This window comes from Sciurus vulgaris (genome assembly GCF_902686455.1).
Source record: "Sciurus vulgaris genome assembly, chromosome: 11".
NCBI lineage: Eukaryota > Metazoa > Chordata > Mammalia > Rodentia > Sciuridae > Sciurus > Sciurus vulgaris.
In genome coordinates, this window is record NC_136472.1 from 26941903 (window position 1) to 26965782 (window position 23880).

Consider the following 23880-nt stretch of genomic DNA (forward strand, 5'->3'; position numbering starts at 1 on the left):
TCAAAGGACTCCTGGAGACAGTCCTTCTATATCTGCCCCACTCCCTGCCCTACCAGACATCGAATCCTGTCACATAGAATAGCAAGAAGTCAATCACAAGAAACAGGGACCTTTGTGGAGTTGGGCAGTATTCCCTGCTGGGTGTGAAAGTTTGTGCTTCTCTCATCACTAGGTTTTAACAAGTGTGGTTCGAGAAATGGCGGATGCTCTCATCTCTGCTTGCCTCGGCCTTCTGGCTTCTCCTGTGCCTGCCCCACAGGCATCCAGCTGAAAGGTGATGGGAAGACCTGTGACCCCTCTCCTGAGACCTACCTGCTCTTCTCCAGCCGAGGCTCCATCCGGCGTATCTCACTGGACACCAGTGACCACACAGATGTGCACGTCCCTGTTCCTGAGCTCAACAATGTCATCTCCCTGGACTATGACAGTGTAGATGGGAAGGTGTATTACACAGATGTGTTTCTGGATGTTATCAGGTATGAGTATCACTGAAACCTTCAGGGAACACAGACTTGCTTCTGAACCCTCAGGGGTGAAGTTATGTTCTGTGTTGACATCTAAATGGACTGAGTGATTTGGTAATTTGGACAGTCAGTTCTAATTCTAACTTGTTCATTTTATAGTGTTATCATTTAGAGCAAAGTTCTAAGCTTTTAACAATTATATAAATCCCAGATACTCAGGAGACTGAGGCAGGAGGACTGCAAAATTTGAGGCCAGATGGAGTAATGTAGAAAGACCCTACTCAAACAATAAATAAGTGAAAACGAAGATCATATAGAAATATGTAAAACAAACAATACAAACGCATACGTGCACGTGCACACACACACACACACACACACACACACACACACACACACACACAACAGATAAAGTTCTACCTACCACTGGGCCCTCAGGAAGCTTCAAGAACTCCTAGGACTCTTTGATGAGTAGTCCACATAGCTAGTATCCATTGCAATTCAGGAGCCCTGGCCAAAAGTCAAGGTTTACTGTGGTTTACAAAGTTGTTGTTTTTAATGTTTTTGGTTTTATTTTTACATATATTTTTTATATTTTATATTTTATGATGCCCTGTTATCAGTGCTAATGGTCTATCAGCTGGGAATGTGCCTGTAATCCCAGGTTTCAGGAGGCCAAAGCAGATTCCAAGTTAAAGGCCAGCCTGCATAATTTAGCAAGATTCTGTCTCAGAAGAAAAGGACTGGGGATGTAGCTTACAGTAGAGTGCCCCTGGGTTCTATGCCTAATACCACATACACACACAGCCAGGTGTGGTGGCACATGCCTGTAATCCCAGAGACTCTGGCGGCTGAAGCAGAAGGATCACAAGTTTGAAGCCAGTCTAAGGAATTTAACAAGACCCTGTTTCAAAAGCAAAAAGAAAAAGAAAAAAAGTGGCTGAGATTCTCACATGGGGACAGTGGGTATTCACCTTTGTTTTCCCTGAGTGTGAATTAGAATCTTGTACTGGGGGCAGATGGGCATATGCAAGAAAGAAGTCCCCCAGGTGATTATAGTATATTCCTCATCCTGAGATCGAGTTCTCTAGTGTAGGGCTTTGGCAGGTTTTGACAATCTGTCTTCCTTATAATCATCTCCTAGTGATCAATGTCTCCTGCCAAAGGCTTGTGGTGGATGATTAATCTGTCCTCTGGAAAGACATGGACCCTAAGGTCCTAATATTTCCATGTTGCAAGAAATCCTCTGTCCTCCTAAGAATTTATTCATTCATTTGCAAATATTTTATTGAGTACCTATAATGTGCTAGTAGATACTTGGTCTCTATTAAAGACCTATGCTGCATAGAGACATATGGAGCTTACAGTCTAGTGGGGGTTCAGTTATGGATTAAAGGAATTTCAGTTATTCTTGGTCATTCTGGTCACTCATCCAATTCTGGGCTCTCCCCAAGGCGAGCAGACCTGAATGGCAACAACATGGAGACAGTGATTGGGCGTGGGCTGAAGACCACTGATGGGCTGGCAGTGGACTGGGTGGCCAGGAACCTGTATTGGACAGATACAGGCCGAAATACCATCGAGGCATCAAGGCTGGATGGTTCTTGCCGCAAAGTGCTGATCAACAACAGCTTGGATGAACCTCGGGCCATTGCTGTTTTCCCCAGGAAGGGGTAAGTTTATGGTCAGTAAAAAAGAGATCCAGGGAAGAAGGGGCCAGATGAGAGGCCAGTGAAGTGTGCCTATATATTAATAGTCTTGGCATGTCCTCATACTCTGTCAGCTTCTGGGTGGCATCTCCTCATGCCTTTCTGACAATGGCACTGTTGTGTCTCAGGTACCTCTTCTGGACAGACTGGGGCCACATTGCCAAGATTGAACGGGCAAATCTGGATGGTTCCGACCGGAAGGTCCTCATCAACACTGACCTGGGTTGGCCCAATGGCCTAACCTTGGACTATGATACCCGCAGGTAGGAATCCTGTTCCAAATAGCCTCCTGGAAATTGGATGGAGACTGAAGTAGGGAGAATGAAAAGATGGAAAGCTCCTTGGAGGGCAGGGAAGAGGAAGCAGTGAGAAGGAGAGGGAACATATCCTGCTACAGCCAGCACTCATATGACTTTTGTCCTTCTGATTCATGTGTTTTTAATTTGAGGGCCTTTAACAGAGCATGTCCTCTGCCTGGACCATAAGGTCCACTCCCCCAACCACTCAACAGCTGTTCTTATATTTGTTACTCATCTGATCCTGTGGACACTGGAACTGCAATACCTGGCCTAGATTTAAAAAAAAAAAAAATGCTGGAGGGCAGGAGGAAGGGAAAGGGGCTGTGAGACAGTCTGTCCCCCTTTCTAAAGAAAGAAAGGGATCAAGGTCTCCTGGAGAGTTGACAGAGTGCCCTCTTAATTTAACCTTGGTAAGGGCCATGCTGACTGAACTCTCTTCTTGACCATTCATAAGAATTTGGCCTAAGATTTTTGGGTAGAAGTCAAGGGTGATCAAGTTGCTGAAGATGAGGCTGGCGGGGGCCCCTCTGAAATCACTAGACTTTCTGTGCCTCCTAAGACAGCCCTGGCCTTCCTTCATATGAATCACCAACTTCCCTCTTCGGCTTTGGGACTTAGAGTGGCCTCTCCTCATAGGTGTGTCTCAATAGCTGGCAGCACCTGCCAGTTCAGCTCTGGAGGACAAAGAAGGTCCTTAGAGAGAAGAGCTGTACTCCTTGGCAATCATTCTTTTTTCTTCACAGGATCTACTGGGTAGATGCACATTTGGACCGGATTGAGAGCGCTGACCTCAATGGGAAGCTGCGGCAGGTCTTGGTCAGCCATGTGTCCCATCCCTTTGCCCTCACACAGGTACTGGCTCAGGAGAGAGGTAACTAAACCTCCTTGACTGGGTGTTTCCCTGGGGTTCTAAGCCTCCAAGTGCCTTGCTATTCCTGCTCCACGGCTCCTGTGTTCTCCCATTCAAAGTAGAGACTCTCAAACAGTGGTGCACAGAAGCAGCTGGGAAGCTTGTTAAAATGCAGGCTCCTGGGTCCTGGCTACAGAGAATCTGCTTTGTGAGGACTGGGCCCAGGAATAATGCAATTTTATATAACACTTCACCATTGAGCCTAATGCTGTGATCTCAGCACTGGAGCTCAGGCACCTCTTATGTAGTGGTAAAACCAGAGTTTGGAAGCATCCAGCCAGTCAGTGTGTGTTATGTACCTTCAGTGAGCCAGATACCTGGGTTCAAGTTCTGTCTGTATTATTAAATAACTGCAACTCTGAACAAGAAACAACCACTCTAAGCTTCAGTTACCTATAAATCAATTTAATAATACTATCCCGCCAGGTGTGGTGGTGCACACCTGTAATCCCAGTGGCTCAGGAGGCTGAGGCAGGAGGATCAAGAGTTCAAAGCCAGCCTTAGCAAAAACGAGGCGCTAACTCAGTGAGACCCTATCTCTAAATGAAATACAAAATAAGGCTGGGATATAGCTCAGTGGTAGAGAACCCTTGGGTTCAATCCCCCAGTACCAAAATAATAATAACAATAACAATAATAATAGTACCCCCCTGAAATATGCACAAGATATTAGCACAGTGCCTGGTAAGTACTCACTGCATGTTATATCTAACAATCTTGTTTATTTTTAGCTGTCATTTTTGAGAATTTTAACACTGTATGATAATTTGGGGGAGGAAAGAAGATCTACTAAGCCTTAGACTAAAATAGGGATTCTTAGTCATTTAAAAATCTTTTTCCCTTTTTGGCAAACATCTTCTACTCTGTATTGTTTCTTTCTGTCTGTTTCAGTCTTTCCTGGGAATTGAACCCAGGGCCTCATGCTTACTCTACCACTGAACTACATCTCCCACAAGCCCTGTAATCTGCATTATATTCAATCAACCAAAAAGATTTTGTCTGGCTTTACTTAATGATAGGCTAATACTGATAATGGTTTTTCAATCTACAAGTTTTCCCTGGAGTTTCTGCTGTTACACTGCTGAGTGGAAGAAAAAACACCTTCATTGCCCTTCCCCCTCTCCTGGTTGAGAACTTCACTATCATTGCATTAGAAAGAGCCTGCAGAGGAAGTAAGCAGAGAATTTGGGTCAGGGTTTTGAACAAAAGGTCCATGAGAACAGAACCCATGTGAACCTCCAAGTCTACCCTTGTTTGCTCAGCAGGGATCTGTGTACTGAACTGACTGAGGACTGAGTGTAGGTGCTACAGAATAGAGATATGAGGCACATATTTGTCCTTAAAGGACTTAATCAGGCACATAAACAAATTACCATATGAGGATCAAAACTCATGTGGAAGTGACTGCAAGGTACAGAACAGGTTGGAGAACTGTATGGATTTGGGGGGATTTCCTGGACAATGTCATATTGGGGATGCACAGAAGTTGACCTGGTGGATGAGAGATGAATAGGGCATTTCAGGGAAGGTGTAGCACATGCTGAGGCATAGAAGTTACACTGGTATCTGGATGCTGAATGATATTTTCCTCTTTTGGGTTCCATATTGAGTAGCAGGACAGGTGGATCTATTGGACAGACTGGCAGACCAAGTCCATCCAACGTGTTGACAAGTACTCAGGCCGCAACAAGGAGACAGTGTTGGCAAATGTGGAGGGACTCATGGATATCATCGTGGTTTCCCCTCAACGGCAGACAGGTGGGCCTTTGGGTGCTGAGCTTGCTTTCTCACCATCAGTGGGATTGGCTGTTAGCAAACCAAGATAATTAGGATCACTGGAGAGCCTTTTGGCTCATATTTGAAGCTCTTAGAACTTTTTAACCCCTGTGACTATCCCCTTCCTGCCCTACTGTCCCTGGGAGTGAAAATGTCTTCCTTTTTGAGAAGTGTTAAATTGGGAGACCCAATTCTGTGCCAGACCGGACACCCATCTGCTTTTCCTCCAGGGACCAATGCCTGTGGTGTGAACAATGGTGGCTGTACCCACCTCTGCTTTGCCAGAGCCTCAGACTTTGTGTGTGCCTGTCCCGATGAGCCTGATAGCCGGCCCTGTTCCCTTGGTGAGTGTACTGAGTGGCTTCTGGAACAGTAGGGCTCTGGGAAGGGCAGGGATCAGCAGCCTTAACTTTATCCTTCTGGGTAGAAGCCACCTTCATAAGGTCGTGAAGTGGAATGACTGCAAGCAATGTGTGTGGGCTTTGGAATCACTCAGAGCTGGGTTTGTCTAGCCTCTGGCATTTACTAGAAGATAATTCACGTCTCCTAATTCTAGACCTCTGCCATGATAGCCTGTGATTTACTCTATCTTCCTGACCTTTATTGGCCATCCAGAACTATTAATATTGAATCCATATCCTTTTTATTTACAGTATCAAGTGAGGGTACCTGGACATAGAGCAGCTAAAAGATTGCTTTATCAAGTCCTCTAGCTGCCACTCTTAGACCATCTGTAGAGGCTTGGGGTTCCAGTGGCCCACTCTTATTCTCTTTTCTCTCCAGTGCCTGGCCTGGTGCCCCCAGCTCCCAAGGCTACCAGCATAAGTGAAAAGAGCCCAGTGCTGCCTAACACACTGCCCACCACCTTGCATTCTTCTACCACCAGGACCCACACATCTCTGGAGGAAGTGGAAGGGAGGTAAGTAGGGTTAGTACAGGATTGAGGGCCCTTTGATCCAAGTCACCATGCCCCACCAGCGAAGATATTGTCCCAGCTTGATAATACCGGAAGATGGGAGGTAGATGACATCATTAACCACAGTCCCCACTATGTAGGACAGGAGGCAATATTGAGACTTGCAGATTGTCACAAGTGATTCCCTTTTTAGTTCTGAGGGCAAGAAGCTTTAAGAACAGCTTTAAAGAGAAATCACCTGGGAGGAGTCTTGCACAGGCATTCCTCCTTCCACCTCTGTCTCTGTGACACTTGCTCTTGTGTCACAGGTTTAGTATTTGATCTCTTCCTACAGTGATCTCTGAACTGTATCTTTATGACTTGGAACAAAAAGATTTCCCCAGGTGTGTGGTGGCCTTAGCTTATAATGACTCTAGCACTCAAACATATATGCATTTGTGCACACACATACACACTATCATTAAATAAGCATGTATAACCATAAACCATGCTAATATCAAGTATAAAATATTAATTTCATTAAATTGATGGTGCTAACATTTATATAATTCATTCTGATTTGAGAGATTAGACTGAAAACATGAACAGCAGCAATTGTGAGATGCAACAAAGTCACATTTCCTACTTCAGAGATGTTAGAATATAGCAAACAATGCACATCTTAAAATTGATGTATAGGATGTTACATTCAATCTAGAGAAATTCTTACAACTGTATTTTTATTTACTTATTTAAAAAATAGTCTGGAAATACAGAGTGGAGTAAAGAAGCAAGTCCCTGTATACCTATGTGGAATTATGCTTCATAATTTGATGTCTGTCTTTTCAGATATTTTTCTAATTATAACAATCTTTCTTCACTGCGATGTGATGATCTCTTTATTTTTATACAACTATAGCTTTAAGGGTAATCGACAATTTCAATTCTGAAAGCAGAAGCATACTAGTTTCAAAGAAGTACTCTAAACTTAAGGTCTCCAAAGTTCTAAGATTTGCACATGATCAAATACCTATGCTGTGTACCCCTCTCTCTCTCTGTGGTACAGTTTGTAATGAAAAGCAAACACCTGAGTATAAACCCGTACCTTTCTCACTATCTTTGACTATCTTAACGACTATCAGTCGTTATTAATCTTGGATTTTCTTTAGTTTTTTGGGTTTTGTTTCTAAGTGTTGGGGATTGAACCCCAGGGCCTAGGCAAGCTCTCTACCTCTGATCTATCCCACCACCCCTAGGTTTTTTGGGAACATTTCTGACCCTTCCTCAGACCTCTCCTTAAATGTTAGAGTTCCATCTGCAGATTCATTGCCTCTTGGCTTCAGATGTTCTTGCAAATAGCTTTTCTCCAGGCTTGAAGGAGATGCCTTTAGTTGGCCTGCTTATAATCCCCCACAAAGCAGTTACTCTCTGAGCATTTCAGTTTGTTGTCTGAGCACTACGTCTGGGTGTTTTGTATATAGTTCCTTGTGACAGATCAAAGGGGAAACAAATACATATATATTTTTTTTTACCTTGCGATATTTGGATTTTGTGATAATCCTTAACCAATCAGATTTGCCTGGCTAGCAGCTGCTACCCACTCATCCTGGTAATTGAAGAAAGCCTAGTATTGCTCTCCTTAGTATTCTTTCAGCAGACTTCCAGTTCACTCCCAAACTTGAAAACACATTTAAACAAGGTATAATGACTGGAAAACAGTGACTCACACTGATTTTTGTATTTCCTGGTCCTGCCACTCTATGCTTCTATTTCTCCCACCTGGTACCTTCTCATACTTCTCCCCCATTTCCTGGAGAAGGAAGAGATCTTATCTGCATACAAATAATCCTCATGCTCAGTTTTCTCTGCCCCACAGATGCTCTGAAAGGGATGCCCGGCTAGGCCTGTGTGCACATTCCAATGAGGCCATACCTGCTGTTCCAGGTAAGCCCCAAGTACCCAACTGTTTTGGAAGAGAAGATCTAAGGAAACTAAGTGTCTACTGGTGTAACCTTCATGGGGTCTGTCATGAGGTTGCCAGAGGAAGATTAAGATTAAAGCACTTATGGTGTGCTTTCCATATGCCAGGCATTTGATAAGCCCTATGTATGCCATATATATGTATGTGTGAATACAGTTGCCCTTCTTATCCATGGGGGATACATTCTAGGACCACCAGCGGATGTCTGAAACCTTGCATAGTACAGAACTCCACATATACTAAGTTTGTTCCTATACATACATATCTATGATAAATTAGCCACAGTAAAAGATTGACAATGGTAACTAACAATATGATAATTATAACATACTATAATAAAAGTTATGAGACTGTGGTCATACTGTCTCACTGACGCTAGTAATCTTTTTGGGCTGTGGTTGACTTGATAACTGAAGCTGTGGAAAGTGAAACCATGCATAAGGCAAGGCTAACTGTATGCGTATACACACTCTCATTCAATCTCCACCAGCCCCATGAACAATTAAGTATTTACATTTAACTAATAAGAAAACACAGAAGTTAAGCATCTTGCCTTAAGTCACGTAGCTAACCAGTGGTAGAACTGTTTGGAGATGCTGGCAGAATGACAGGTTTCTTCTTAGCCTCCTCACCTCCTATGGCCTCTCCCCAGAGAATGAGGCCCTCAGTATTCTCAGATGGTATGGATTCCACACATACAAAAGAAGCCCTTCAAGCCAGGAACAGTGGTGCATGCATGTTGTTATAATTACTTGGGAGGCTGAGGTAGTAGGATCATTTGAGCCCAGGAATTTGAGGCCAATACCGGCAACATAGCAAGATCCTGCTGCAAAACAAAACAAAACAAAAAATAAACCCATAAGGAACCAACCCTTCATCTTCTCACCCTTTGTACCAGCACCAGCAGGATGATTATCAGTGATCCCTGCCTAGTGTGTCTCCATTCTTCCTAGGTGAAGGACTTCACATTAGTTATGCCATTGGTGGACTCCTCAGTATTTTGCTGATTTTGGTGGTGATTGCAGCTCTGATGCTATACAGGTAATCTAAGCTTTGCTATAGGGGCCATGTGCTCTTTGGTCCTCGTTAGCACATCTGGGATCTTCTGAAGCTCCACAGTTCACTGACTCCAGCTCTGAGCAACCTTGTTTCAAGGTTGGGTCCCTAAGCAGAAGAAAAGGGTGGAAAGCTGAATACTTACTCTTCTTCCCTAGTTACAGCCTATGCAGTTTCCTCATTCAATGATCAGAGCAAAGCTACCCTTGGGATCTTTGTTACAGGCTAAGATACTGAGGACACAGAAGATGTTACCCAAGGTCACACAGTAAGAGGCAAAGTGGGGACTGACTCTAGCATCTGTGCTTTTCACACCCCACCTTACCTCCAAGTATTGAAATTGGAAACCATTTCCCTCTACACAAATTCAATTATTTACTACAAGATTGGTTGATCTAGCAGTGCTCAGATACTCTTGGGAAAGTAGAATATATCATTTTTCAGTTCAAGGTCTTATGTGCTGGGTTGGGGTTGTAGCTCTATGGAAGAGCACTTGCCTAGCATGTGTGAGCCACTGGGTTCGATGCTCAGCACTGCACATAAATTTTTAAAAAAAGGTCCATCACAACTAAAAAAAAATTTTTTTTTAATCTTATATGCCTCTTTCTTTATATTTCCCCCCAAATGCTTTAAATAAAGATCACAGCAAAAATGTTTGGATTTTACTGCTGCTCATAGTAATAATAAAACCACTTACCATTTAAGGATATGCATCAATGCCACACAACTTTGTAACCCAGGTATTATTCCTCACTTTACAGATGAGGATCTGAGGCTCAGAAAATTTAGATTATGTCTTCCAAGATCCCAGGTAGATGTGGGATTGAAACTGAGGTCTGTCCTGGCTCAGGGTATTAGTTATCCACATTTTTGTATAATAAATAACCTAGAACTTAGTGCCTGAAATGACAGCCATTTAAGGTCTCACAGAAATCTGGATGTGGTCTCATAAGAAATCTGGATGTGGCTTATTAAGTGCCTTTGCCTCAAGATCTCAAGTCATAGGCTGCAATCCAGGTATCAGCTGGGGTTGTGTTCTCATGAGGGCTTGACTGTGGAAGGATTCCCTCCCAAGAACAGCCATGTAATTGTTGCCAGGATTCAGTTCCTCATTTTCTGTTGGCTGGAGGCTTTCTTCATCAGTCCCTTGCCTCATGGACACTTTCTGTAGGACAACTACACCAGGTAGGTTGCTCACCTCCAGAGCAGAGCAAGAGAGAGCAAGGGACAGAGGAAGTACAAAACCAAGATGGGAGCTAGTTTCTTCGTAACCTAATCTAGTCTCCATCACTTTTGTGTAATCTTTCATTAGAAGCAAGTCACCAGGTCCAGCCTATCTTCAGTAGGAGAGGATTCAGAAGAGTGTGGATACGAGGAGGCAGGGATTACCAGAACCTGCACAGAAGTTGCCTCCCATACAGAGGCTACAACTTCACCAGGTTCTATCTCCATTAAAGTATGAACTAATTTCTAATTTTTCCTCCTGAAGACACAAAAAATCCAAGTTCACTGATCCTGGAATGGGGAACCTGACCTACAGCAACCCCTCTTACCGAACTTCTACTCAGGAAGTGAAAATTGAAGCAATCCCCAAACCAGCCATGTACAATCAACTATGCTATAAGAAAGAGGTAAAAATCAAAATTTATATTCAAGTATTTTACTGGTGGGAGGAGGAATTATGCTCCAGTTGCCTGAATGGATCAGTAAGGGCCACTGGGTGGCTCCTTCTACCATTTTGGAAGTTATAGTAATGAAAGAACTGAGTTCTTCCATTTGGATTTGGATTTCTAGAGAGATCTAGAATCTTTGAGGAATCCTAGAGCAAGATTAGAAAGCGGATCTTGGGAGATTTAGGTCTGAAAACAGTGAGTATGTATTTTGCTGCCAGGAGATCTATTTCAAGGCTCATAGGTTCTTTTCCTCCTGGAGTGTCATTCCCTTGCAGTGAGGCTATGTCCCTCTGAAAGGGAACCCTCTTGGACAATGCCCAGAAAGCCCAAGAGTTCTTAAACGCTCCCTTTTCTTTTCTTTTCTTTTTTTTTTTTTTTTTGCGGTACTGGGTATCGAACTCAGGGCCTTGTGCTTGTAAGGCAAGCACTCTACCAACTGAGCTATCTCCCCAGCCCATACGCTCCCTTTTCTAACCTCTGATTCAAGGTGGTGGTCGCACCTAGGGTTGGGAATGGCTGATTTTTCACTATCCCTCCTCTTATCACAGGGTCTTGAGAGATTTCTCTAGAATTCTGAAGATTTATGTATTAAAAAAAATTCCTTTGTTACTTGAATGGAAAATTATTTGCTGAATATTTAGTCAATAAAAATAGTCCCCTTTCTGCAAGGGATCTGTAGTAATCTGGGACTTCAGATATCCTAGTCTGATGGAACCTCTGTTGTCTTCTAAAATCCTGTAACCCTCATCAGAAATTACTCCTTATGCTGGGTGTGGTGGCACATGCCTATAATCCCAGTGGCTAAGAAGGCTGAGGCAGGAGGATCACAAATTCAAAGCCAGCCTTGGCAAACTCAGCAAAGCTCTAAGCAACTTATGAGACCCTATCTCACAATAAAAAATTAAATAGGGTTGGGGATGTAGCTCAGTGGTTAAGCACCTCTGCGTTCAATCCCTTGGTACCAAAAAAAAAAAAAGGTTATTCCTTATGAAGATCCTATTCAGCCTACTTCTCTGGTTTGTCTGCAGGCCAAACCTGCTCTCATACCTTATCTGCAGGCCAAACCTGTTCTCATGCATAATGAATATGCTTTATAGAAATCCTGTGCTTTCTGGATCCATAAATTCCCATATTAAAAAAAAAAGCTTCCATTACAAAAGTTACAAGAGAGAACGTGTAGGAACAGCTTGCAGTTAGATAGACCCCTCTCCAATTAATATGGTTGGAAGAAAGACTACTGAAGATTTCTTGGGTTCCTAAGTGCAGATTGCTTCCAGAAAAGAACCACAATGAGGGCCATTGGTTAGAAATGAAAAATGGAGCTGGGGATAGAGCTCAACAGTAGTAAAGAGTTTGCTTAGTATGCAATGAGGCCCTGGGTTCCATCCCCAGCATCACCAAAAATAAAAAAATAGAAAGAAAAGGAAAGAAATTAAAAATCATGTGAATCTTTCTTCTATTGTCTGCTTCTTCCTCAGCAGCTCTTTCACCCCTCAGATAGCCTTTCACCCTTTCTCTTCTGATTTCCTCTTGATTTCAGGTACCTGTTGCTGTGTGTGTGTGTGTAGGAGGGAATGCTGTCCCTAGAAATACTAGTGTCATATACTGACTTACCCATTGTGTCTCTGTGATGAGGACTTTTGACACTAATTTCAGCTTGGAGGGTGTGCTGGGTGGTTGGGCGTCTCTGTGTGTGCGTATGTGCTCTCTGTCTCCCTTTGCATGATTGAGGGAGCTGTCACTTCCAAAGGGTACAAGCCATCATTAAAGCACCTAACGCAGTATCCTATTTAATGTAGGGGTTTAATACCAACCTTGTGGAATTGAATTTGTTAATAATATAAAGCAGTGGTTACAAGAATCTGAACAGAAGCAATATCCCAGAACCCAAGCTATGGCCCATTTACCTCCTGGCATGGGAGCATGTTGATTAGTATCCATCAAAAACCAAGAATAAAGGCTACCCTTTGAGGAATCACATAAAGAAGGAACCCTGAGTAAATTCAAGGCTATCCCTAGAATGATTCCAGGGTTCAAGGGAGCAGCCCAGAGTAACCTCACCCCAAAAGGTTATAAGGTTATGGGGCCTCACTTGATGGACATTTTGACCCCAAATATGATGATTTTCTAGAGGCTTCCTTGTTTTACTCCCAGGGTTTTCTTCCTTAACAAAATTAGAGATCATCAAGAACAAATTAGCATATATATAAAGTATTTAAAATCCTGAATAAAGCATGTTGAATTGGCTTTTTGCCAATTACTTTTGATTATTTATATCAGGCATGATGTCCCATTAATAAACCACAATAAAAAACGTAACCATAGCTAACATGTTTTAGGTGCAACTCTGTCCAGCATCCTAACAATTGCATTCTGTGTATCACTTCATTTAACCCTCACAGTAATTGCCTGTGAGGTGCAGATACTGTTATTCTCCCCACACTGCCAGATGTGGGAAAATGAGTTTTAGAGATGTTAATTAATTTGGCCCAAGGTGATATATCCAGTGAGTGGCTGATGCAGGAACGGAAGTCATCATTCTCCGCCCTGTATGATAATGGTAATAGTCTTCATAGCGCATCTCTCCTTAAGGTGAGGCTTCATATATTTGCTCTGATCACATTAGTTTGTGGAGTTCTCTGCTCTTCCCACCATTTTTATCTCATCTACTTCCTTTCTACAAAGAGATCCCTCTGTAGAGAGCCAACTGACTGACCCTGTGTCCTACTGTCCACCCTAGGGTGGGCCTGACCATAACTATACCAAGGAGAAGATCAAGATCGTAGAAGGAATCTGCCTCCTGTCTGGGGACGATGCTGAGTGGGATGACCTCAAGCAGCTGCGCAGCTCCCGGGGGGGCCTTCTGCGGGATCATGTGTGCATGAAGACAGACACAGTGTCCATCCAGGCCAGCTCTGGCTCCCTAGATGACACGGAGACAGAGCAACTACTGCAGGAAGAGCAGTCTGAGTGTAGCAGCGTCCATACTGCAGCCACTCCAGAAAGACGGGGCTCTCTGCCAGACACAGGCTGGAAACATGAACGCAAGCTCTCCTCGGAGAGCCAAGTCTAAAGGTCCAGGTTTCTTCCCTGCCTGCCAGTATCCTCTGAGGGACTTCCAGTCCTGTGCTCGCTTGTACAGCAGGCCCCCTTCCCATGTGCTCATCCTCCTCCTGCCACCCCATAACTGCTCCTAAGCCCTCCACCGGAGCCGTTTTCCACCTGAGTCCATAACTGGCTACAAGAAATGAGGGCACATCTCAAGAATTTAGACCTGGATTTTACCATGAACCTCACCTCTTGCACTCCGTCCTGGGCCCCCTGAAACGTGGCTCAGTAACAATTCCTTGTCAGTGTAGAGCTCCACCTCCCCTTCTCCTGGTACCCTCAATGGCTGCCCCACAGCACTGATGGAGCTGATGATGCAAGACTGTCCTCTCCCCCATCACAGCTGGCATGACGGCTTCTCTGAGAACTTGCCCACCAGGGGCTGGGGCAGGGGATCATGGGTGAAGAGAGGGGTGATGAACAGAGACTAAGAGAATAAGGAAGAATCAGCCCAGCTGGTCTGGGCATCTGGGAAACCTTCAGCTTTGGGGGTTGGTAATATGAAAAAGCTTTGGGGATACTTGGGCTTGGGAGTCTTGTCCATTGCTGGCAGTGGACGTTGTTTTTGCCCTAGGAGTCAGTGCTTTGTCAGCTACAGATACTGGTGAGACATGGATGTGTCTCAAGTTGTTCTTCCTCCTACTGGAATGTCTGGAGTCTCCCTACTGTAGAAGACTGGGGGTCCCCATCACATGGCTACTGGCTAATAGAAATTCCCTCCTGGTCAGTCCCTTTCCCCTAGCACCTGGGAGCTGAGTATCTAAAATGTCTAAGCTCTGCCTAGACCAAACATAGCATCCCATCTAAATTTCAGTATCCTGCCACTCTCTCCCAATTCTCTGGGATTCTTCAGGAAGGGATTCTATAATGGTAGTCTTTCAAAGGACCAGAAGTTTTCCTAAGTAATCAGGAAGAGAATTAGAGACAAGGGATACCCAGGGGCTAAATATCATGAGGTTGAACCTCCTGTGTTCCTTCTCAAGTGCTCAGGGATCTGAGTTCATGAGCTCTGGGGTAGTGTGGTTCCTATTCTAGCACTTTCTCAGCAAAGTGACTTACTTTCTATGCTGAGATACCACCACTTGGTTCATGCTCATTTATATCAAGGGCATGTGTCTCAGGCTTGTGTCAAGGGAGTTGAGTTTTTGCTGCCTTGAAATTCCCCCTAGTTCTTCACTTTTTGAGAGGCTTGGTTTGCTTTTTTCTGACTTTAGCTTGTGGCACAAGCAATCTCCAAAGTCCGCACTGAGGAGGCTAAATGGAAGATGCAAAGGGGCTGAAACTATAGGACTGATGGTAGAAAGAAAACACCAGATGAAGCCCTTCCCAGCTCCAGGGCAGACCCAGACCTGTTCTCCCTAGGAATTAAAAGCAGCAGGAGAGGATGATGGGGCCTGAGAATGGAAGGGTGGGTTTTTAGAAGTTTCCTGATTTGCAACATCTCCCACGGTTATTAGTACTGAGAAATCAGTGGACAAATTGTGGATAAAAAGAGAACAAGATCAAATCTTTTCTAGTCAGTTCTTTAAAAAAGGAAAAAAAAAAAAAAAAAAAAAAAAAAAAACCCTCTAGAGACAGATGCCAAGCCTTTAGCCATGTTCTCAGTAGCCAGCCCCAGGTCTGAGCCTACACATACGACCAGGCCAGGCCAAGAAGGGTTTCCAATGCATCAAGTGGGAAAGATGAGCCACTTCTGGGATGAAATGGGCATTTCACACTTGATGAGGCAGTGAAAGAAGATTCTCAGTTGAGAAGGAGGAGAAAGTAGAAAAGTGGTCTTTTCTTGATTGGACAGGGGAAGGTTCTTATTGCACTTGGGCTGTTCAGAATGTAGAAAGGACATATTTGAGGAGATATCTATTTGAGCACTGATTATTCTGTAAAAAAAGCAAAATCTCTCTGTCCTAAACTAATGGAAGTGATTGTCTCGCGCTCATGTGTAATGGTTTTAACGTTACTCACTGGAGAGATTGGACTTTCTGGAGTTATTTAACCACTATGTTCAGTATTTTAGGACTTTATGATAATTTAATATAAATTTAGCTTTTCTTAATTACCTTGCCTGGCTTGGAGTCATGACTAATCCTACACTTACTTTGTCTGGCAGACTCATGCTGTAGAAAACTTGCTTGCCAATATCACCTCTGAGTTCTATGAGTATTTGGGAACAGTGAAGACCAATGAAAGATATGAGGGTTCCTACTGGAGTTTAGCTCAACCTTGAGAAGACAGGTCAAGACATAAGTTCACTAGACTTACAATACCCTTGTTTCTTCTAAAAGAGGGATGACAGGTTTAATCTTGAGTGCCAAATCATTGGTGGTAGTAGCTGCCTGAGGTCCCTTTCCACACCAATAAGAAAAGTGTCATGATTATTAGTGACATCTCTAGCACTGGAAGGAAATGTCATGGCTATATACCATTGTGTCTTCTATTTCTGTTTTTTAGACCTCTGAGGACTTCAGTGTCACAGAACTTTGATCTCGGCACCTCTTCATAGTTACTCTTGACAATGGATACAAATGATAATTAAGATTCCATTTATTTACCAGGGGTCCTCGTATACACCTGTAATCCCAGTTACTCAGGAAGCTGAGGCAGGAGGTTTGCAAATTTGAGACTACCCTAGGCAACCTGGTGACACTATCTCAAACTAAAAAATAAAAAGCGCTGGGGTGTAGCTCAGAGGTAGAGTGCTTGCCTAGCATGTGCAAGGCCCTGCGTTTGATCCCCAGTACTAAAAAAAAAAAAAAAAAAAAAAAAAAAAAAAAAAAAAAAAAAAATTTATTTTTAAAAAACTGACTTCTTGTAGCTTATCCACCACATATTAGGGCTAGACCTAGAAGTTAGGGATGTTCTGAGGCTCTGTGACTGTAATACCCATCAGTGAAAACTGGGACTCATGCTAGTCTCATAGATTAGATTAGAATTTGATGTTATGTCTCAATAGTTTATTTTCTAAACCTAAGTTATTGATAAAATAATGCCCCATTCATTCATTCATCTCCTACTATGGGCCAGGTTCATGCCTAAACAAATCATAGTTTCACAGAGCTTAAAATCTAGCAACATCACTAATGCTCCTGCTCCCCCACCCCCTCAAGAAAAGAACAATAAGAAGATAATGAAAGCAAGCAAGCAAGAAAGACTGAAAGCCACTTGTATTTTAAGTGACAAGAGATCTAAGTACAAACTAGAAAGTATTATAATTTTTCCCAGTTTTTGGCAAGGGGTAGGGTGCTGAACAAAACCAAGTCTGAATAACTCAAGGATAACCATCCTTTTTCCTACCCCACCTAATCTTTAAAACAACGCAAAACAAAAACAGAAAAGGGGGAATCTTGAGGATGAAACAAGGACTGAGATTCCTCTGCCTGGTTCTCTGGATATAAACCCTGAAACTAATAAGTAGGCAGAAGGGGCTCAAGTCCTAAAAAAACTGGTCATATTTTTCTCAAACAAATCAAATAAAGTCATCGCTGTCTTTCTGTATCATCCTGAATAAACTGTGGAAACTAAGATACAGATCTCTCGACCCATAGGAAGGTCTCCATGTCATGGGTTGATGATGACTGGCCCTTGCCTGAAGAAGACTGAAAGGCAATAAGGCATAGGAACATTAGAAGAAGCATATTCAGGAGGTGGGTTGTGGGTCCATGGTAGAGCACTTGCCTAGCATGTGTGAGGCACTGGGTTCGATTCTCAGCACCACATATAAATAATAAAATGAAGATCCATCAACATTTTAAAAATTAAAAAAAGAAAAGCATGTACAAGATCTGGGTGTGCAAGATTCTAAGTGTAATGCACTGACACTCAAAGGTATCCAGCAAGCTTTGGTTCTCAGATTTCTATTTATGGACATAATGATAAAAGAAATGTGATTGAGTGGCTGGGGATATAGCTCAGCAGTAGATGGCTTGCCTAGCATGTGCAAGGCCCTGAGTTAATGCTCACCCCCACAGCACACACTATAAAAAAGGAAGAAGTGGTTGGGTCCTTTTTTACCATGAGAAAAATCTATAAGTATGTCTTTCTTTATATGGGAAGATGATTCAACTTCCCATATGATCCACTTAACAGGATGTGTGTTTGGGGATGTTTTCCGCAATCTGCATTGCAACAGTCCCTTACTCTCCCATTCATTTTCTCTTTGGACTATTCTCCTGTTAACTAGCTAGCAGAAGCTAGCAAAGCTCAGCATAGGCAACAGTTTTGTATCTAATCAAGGCTTGATCTCAACTTTGGGACTCCTTGGTTTGGTGTTAAAACAGACCCAGACAGCCTAATTAAGGACCTAAGCTGAAACCCAAGACTCAGTTAGCCCCAAGCTGCACAATCTGCTTCTTTCATTTTATTGACATAAAGAGCCAAGAATTCATGTATCCTGCCCTTCCCTGTTTCCCCTGTCCCTTAAAAGCTTGTTGATAGCCTACTAATGAGGTTCTTATCTCTCTCTGCTGCCTCCTTCCTCTTTGGTGGGGCTGATGTTTCTGTGGTCAAAGTTCTTGGACAGCCTACATTTTGGAGGCTATGGAAAATGGGCAAATGGGCTATGAGAGGGGGAAAAAAAAAGGCTCTTCATTCTTCATTCAACCAATATCTATTAAATGCAGCCAAATGCAAGGTTGGAGTCTCAGTTAAGGGGCAAAATCCATAGCCATTTGAGCTCTGTATTATGTTACCACTGCCATCTGCAAGGAATAATACAGGGGCATTTGGACTGAAAGGTGAAAGGAAGTTAATCACTGAAGCTGCTCCTCTAAAGCCAGAAATATGGATCAAAGTCCTGTGGTAGGATGCTTCAACAAGAATGTAGCAGGAGTGGGCTGGGGTTGTGGCTCAGTGGCAGAGCACTTGCCTAGCTTGTGTGAGGCCCTGGGTTCTATCCTCAGCACCATATATAAATAAATTAAAGGTATTGATCTACAACTAAAATATTTTTAAAAAGAATGCAGCAGGAGATTACAGTGGAATGAGTACCTGTCCCAACCTTAACAGTTTTGTTTTGTTTTTTAAGCCAATGTTTAGCAGTTATTCAGCAGCCACAATGTTTGACATCAGTTTCCTGCTTCCAGTTGCAAGAATGCAGTGTTCACTTTGATCACTAATGCCTGCAGACTCTTTATGTAGAATCATTGAAAGGACTGAGGAATGAGGAAGGCACACATGGCTCTAAGAAATACACAGATAAAAGCTATCTGAGATAATCCTGTACTGTAAAAGATGACTGGCCAAGCTGGGCATGGTGGTGCATGCCTGTAATCCCACTAACTCTGGAGGCTGAGGCAGGAGATTGGAAATTTGAAGACATTCTCAGCAACTCAGCAACACTCTTGTCTCAAAATTAAAAAAAAAAAAAAAAAAGGACTGGAGATGTAGCTGAATGGTAAAGCACTCCTGGGTTCAATCCCCAATACAAAGAAAGAAAAAAACAAGAACAAAAAAAAAAGACTGACCAAGCATTTATTGAATACCCACTACGGGCAAGTTACTGTATTAGGTTTCTATGAGGCTCTTTTCCTCCATCGTCAGAATTCATCTCCCACTCCCTCTTTCTGCCTACTACTCTGCTCCAACTACACTGGTCTCCCTGTTCCTCAGACCTGCCAGGCATGCTCCCAACATAGGGCCTTTGTATAGCTGTTCCCTCTGCCTGACACTTTCTTCCCCTAGATGTGGTCATGACTAACTCCTTCACCTTCTTCAAGTCTTTGTTCTAATGTAATCTCCAGTGAAACCTACACTAACCAACCTGTTTAAAAATTATATTCTTTTCTCCCCCATTTCCCTATCCTTTGCCCTTATATCTTTTTTCCTTTTCCCTGCTACACTTATTACCTAATAACATTCTATATAATTTATTTATGCATTGATTGTCCATGTCTCTTCACCATAATGTGAGCTCCATGAGTGAAGGGAAAATTTTTTTTGTTTGTTTGTTTTTTGGTTTATTTCATTCACTGATTATTCCAAGTACCTAGGACAGTCCTTCTGTATACTAGGTCTTAATAAATATTTATTAAATGGATGAATGAATGGATTTAAGCATCTAATGCCCACCTCCTAGGAGGGTTACATTCCAGAGGTTCAAGACAAAAAAGGATTTTGCCATCTTGTTCTAAAATTCTCTAAGATGCAGGTTGCACACATCCTTTCTTGAGCAAATTCCAGATCACCATAACCCTCTCCTTAAATGTAATCTTCGGTTTATTTCCAGTGATATATAAATAAAATAAACATGCCAGTGGCCAGTGACTGAAGAAGACTATTTTTGTATATTTCTCCAAATATACAATTTGGTAAATACAAATTTACTTTGATTGGTTCCTCTCTTAAGTGTTGATCTTGCCTCATCTCCCATCTTTTCACTCTCTCCACTTTCTTTCCCTTCTATAGTTTCATTCACTCTATAGAAATGATTCCCAAATCTCTATTACTTGAGTCTTTATTCTCCCAGCTTCCATCCTGTATTTTCTAGGCTTACTTAGATTGGTTCCATCTAAATGTCTCATGGGTACCTGAAAGTAAGCAAGTCTAAAACTAAACTTTCTGCCTTCCCCTCGGGACAGCTTCTCCTGACTTTCTACTTTCACTTGGGCAGTCACTGCCCTCCCTGTTCCTAGGCTCACATCCTGGAACTCTCTTTGACTCATCTTTCTAAATGGGACCCACCCTTGCCTTTGCACCTAATCTAATTGATTGCTAAATACTTCATTCTTTCTTGAATCTATTCTCATCCTTTTTAATGCCATTATATCAGACTCCATACTGGGCTTTCAGCTCTAACACATTTTTGATAATCAAGCTAATTAATTTTCAAAAAGTACAGTCCTGATTTTTGTCACTCTCTTGCTCAGAAACCTTCAATAGCTCCCTATTAGCTACTTATTTAAAGTAGAAATTCCTTGCCCTGGTATCCAAGACCTTCCAAGATTTATTCCTAACTTTCTCAATCTTGTATTCCACTCCTTCCCACCATGAATTTTGTCCTAAAATCAAATCCATATGTTCAATCCCATATATATAAAATGCACTTTCTTGTCTTTTGATCTTGCTGTTATTTTTTGGGCTACTAGACATTCTCTTTGCTCCATCTATTGAAAAAAAGTAACACACTGATGGAAAAAAGAAATTCATTTCCCTACTTTTCCCTCCCTGCTGAGTTCACTCCTATTAAGTTTCTTGTAATTCCAGGAATGTTCTACTTTCAAGTACACACACACATACATTTATAACTGTATATAATAAAATCATTCCACATGTGCTTTTCTGCAACTTGCCTCTTTTCAATTAAAATAAAAATATGTGCACTTTTTACTCCAGCACACATAAATTATTTTTTTTCAAGAGATGCCTAGTGGGGCTGGAGTTGTGGCTCAGTGGTAGAGTGCTTACCTGGCATGTTCGAGGCCATGGGTTCAATATGCAGAAACACATATAAATAAATAAAATAAAGGTCCATTGACAATTAAAAAATTTAAAAAAAAGAGGTGCCTAGTGTTCTATTGAATGGATGTTCCATAATTTATGTAAAATGTTCCCTATGGATGGACATTTGATTTCCAGGTTTTTTTTTCTATCTCAAGCAGACCTTCAGTAAACATTCTTGTGCACTATTCTTTGCATACTTGCATAGATCTGTACAATAAATGCCTACTGATGGTATTACTGGGCCAGAGATTCTGTAGATTTACATTTTAGTAACTGCCAAATTGTCCTCTTAAAAGTTTCTACCAAGTATATATATATACACACACACACACACATACACACATATACATACATACAAAAATATATACATATATTTTTGTTGTTCAGGGGATTGAACCCAGTGGCACTCTACTGCTGAGATGGGGGGCGGGTTTCCCAAGTTGTGAGGCTGGCCTGGGATTTCCATTCTTCTGGTACTGGCCTCTCCAGTCTCTAGGATTACAGGTATGTGCCACACCTGACTGCACCAATTATACTCTTACGAATAGAGCACCTATTTTTCCAAATCTTAACCACCCAAAAATTGTTGAACCTTTACATCTTTGTCAATTTGATCAAAACAAAACAAAAATCATCGTTCTATATACTTTTACCCATCCCCACTCCATCATTTAAAGTGTTGGTAAACTACATGTCCTTTAAATCTCCAAAGCCCATTTCTTTTACAAATTCTCTTCCATCACCTTTTCTCCTTTGCTTAATATCCATACTAGTTTTCACTTAGATAGCTCTCATAGTATTTTGAATTCTAGTGACTGGTCTATATGTTTTACTCCTCCTACTACTGTAGATCCCAAAACTCCTTGGAAGCGAGGATCTAACCTTACAGAAACGTTGAAAGTAGAGCTGATTCAGAATTTTGGAGATAGTATTAACCAAACTTCTCATTATGATACGAGGAGTAGTAAGCATTTGCACATTGCATTACAGTTCATGAATGCCTGTCCCAGATATTCGATTTATTACATTAAATCCTTACATTAAGTTTGTAAGGAAAACATTGTCATTCCATTTTACAGATGAGGAAACTAAACTCCAGATTTACTGAGACAAGTGATTTGCTCAGAGCAGGTCAAGACTGGAATTCAGTGTCCTGGCTCCAATGGAATCTACTGGAATCTACGGTCATCCAATGGAATCCTGTGTCACTGCTCCTTCCACTACATCCCAGCCATCTCTCTGTTCTTCCCTTAGAACCTTCACAATCGATATCTGGTGAATTCAAGGGTCAGAAAAAAAGTCAGTCGTTGACAGCTACTGTAATTAAGTAACAAACACGCCGACGGTCCGGAACGCACAGATGTACACACACCTTTCGCTCTTCTTTCGGGATGGTCAGCAGCTTTCCCTCCAGCCAGCCACCGTCTCCCTACTTGGGAAGGCAAGGCAGCGCCAGGTCCCGAGGGAAACGCGGCTGCGCGCGGCCCCTTTAAGGCTGCAGGCGGCGCGTACCCACAGTCCTTTCAAATGGACCAATAAAAGGGCGATGGGCGGTCCGTCGAGGACCAATAAACAACGAGGACACTGCGGGGTGTGCGGCGGCCCAAGCGGTTTCAAACGGCTTAGAGAAGGCCCCTCGGTTCTGACCCGACGAGGTGAGTGGGCGGTGGGCCAGACTCCCGGGCATAGGCTCTGGGATCCCGGGGCCGCGCGCGCGCGCGCGGAGGGTCCCGGCACCCCGGGCGGGGGCCTCCGCGGACGCGCGCCTTCCCTGCCTTTCGAACCCGGCAGGTCTGAGGCGGCGAAGCGGGGCGGAGGCCGGGGAACCCGCGGTCGGCAGGGCGGGGGGCGTGGGCGCTGGTGCGGTGGAGGCCGGGGCCGCGATTTGGGTGACCAGAGCGCGCCGCAGCGGGGCGCGGGCTGCAGCGCTGGGGCACGCGGGCGGCGCAGGGCCGCGCTTGGCCGCCGAGGTGTTCCGGGGCTGGGCCGGGGGCCCTGCGAGCCGCCCTCGGTAATTGCCGAATGAATGAATGAGTAAGAGCCGCCGAAGGCTGTGGTGGTTGTGTAGGGCCTGGTCGCCTCGGAGCCTGACAAGGACGGTGGTACCGGGGCCTGCCCTCACACCTGTGTCCCTACCCGCTGCGATTTAACGATTCCGATCATTCACCGCTCCGCCCTTACGTCTGGCTGGCTCTCTCAAAAGGTGTCAGTAGAGTTCAGGTATCTTTCCAGCTCTGAAGGTTTGGGGGACCAATACCGTAGCCAGCAGTGTGGGTTCAGCAGGCCTTGCTACTTTAAGGTGGGTGCTTGGTAAACTAGATTCTTACTTTGTAGTTTTTATTCGCTAGCTGTTGAGGTAGCCACCTGCAGTCGTGGTAATTGTCGGGCAGGATTTAATGCCTCTCATTTTGTTTCTTGCATAGAAAGCCATGAAAGAGATGTTGCCAGAGTGGCTGCTGTGTGTTAGCAAATATATTCGCGTTGATGAATCTTAATGAGTTTTTCATTCAGTATCAATAGGGAGTGAAGGTTTTGCAGAACTTGCCCCAAATTTATGCATGGCTCCAATTTAATT

General features: G+C 43.2%; 2 protein-coding genes across 4 annotated transcripts in view; both read left to right on the forward strand.

Moving 5' to 3' along the window:
• LRP4 (LDL receptor related protein 4) overlaps positions 1 to 14601 on the forward strand; it is a 48899-nt gene extending 34298 nt beyond the window's left edge. The window contains exons 28-39 of one of the 3 annotated variants that reach the window (XM_079105677.1): positions 173 to 476; positions 1919 to 2137; positions 2302 to 2436; positions 3216 to 3324; positions 4996 to 5140; positions 5389 to 5502; positions 5942 to 6077; positions 7930 to 7997; positions 8988 to 9075; positions 10580 to 10721; positions 12245 to 12303; positions 13504 to 13619. In XM_079105677.1, coding sequence (XP_078961803.1) covers positions 173 to 476; positions 1919 to 2137; positions 2302 to 2436; positions 3216 to 3324; positions 4996 to 5140; positions 5389 to 5502; positions 5942 to 6077; positions 7930 to 7997; positions 8988 to 9075; positions 10580 to 10721; positions 12245 to 12286 — 1502 coding nt within the window. In that variant the 3' untranslated portion in view covers positions 12287 to 12303; positions 13504 to 13619. Of the gene's footprint in view, positions 1 to 172; positions 477 to 1918; positions 2138 to 2301; positions 2437 to 3215; positions 3325 to 4995; positions 5141 to 5388; positions 5503 to 5941; positions 6078 to 7929; positions 7998 to 8987; positions 9076 to 10579; positions 10722 to 12241; positions 12304 to 13503 lie in introns of all 3 variants that reach the window. The other 2 variants (XM_079105676.1, XM_079105675.1) reach the window with 2 other exon arrangements.
• An 8340-nt stretch (positions 14602 to 22941) lies between these two features.
• CKAP5 (cytoskeleton associated protein 5) overlaps positions 22942 to 23880 on the forward strand; it is a 96590-nt gene continuing 95651 nt past the window's right edge. The window contains exon 1 of the mRNA XM_079102048.1: positions 22942 to 22960. The gene's annotated coding sequence lies outside the window, so the exon portion shown is untranslated. The remainder of the gene's footprint in view (positions 22961 to 23880) is intronic.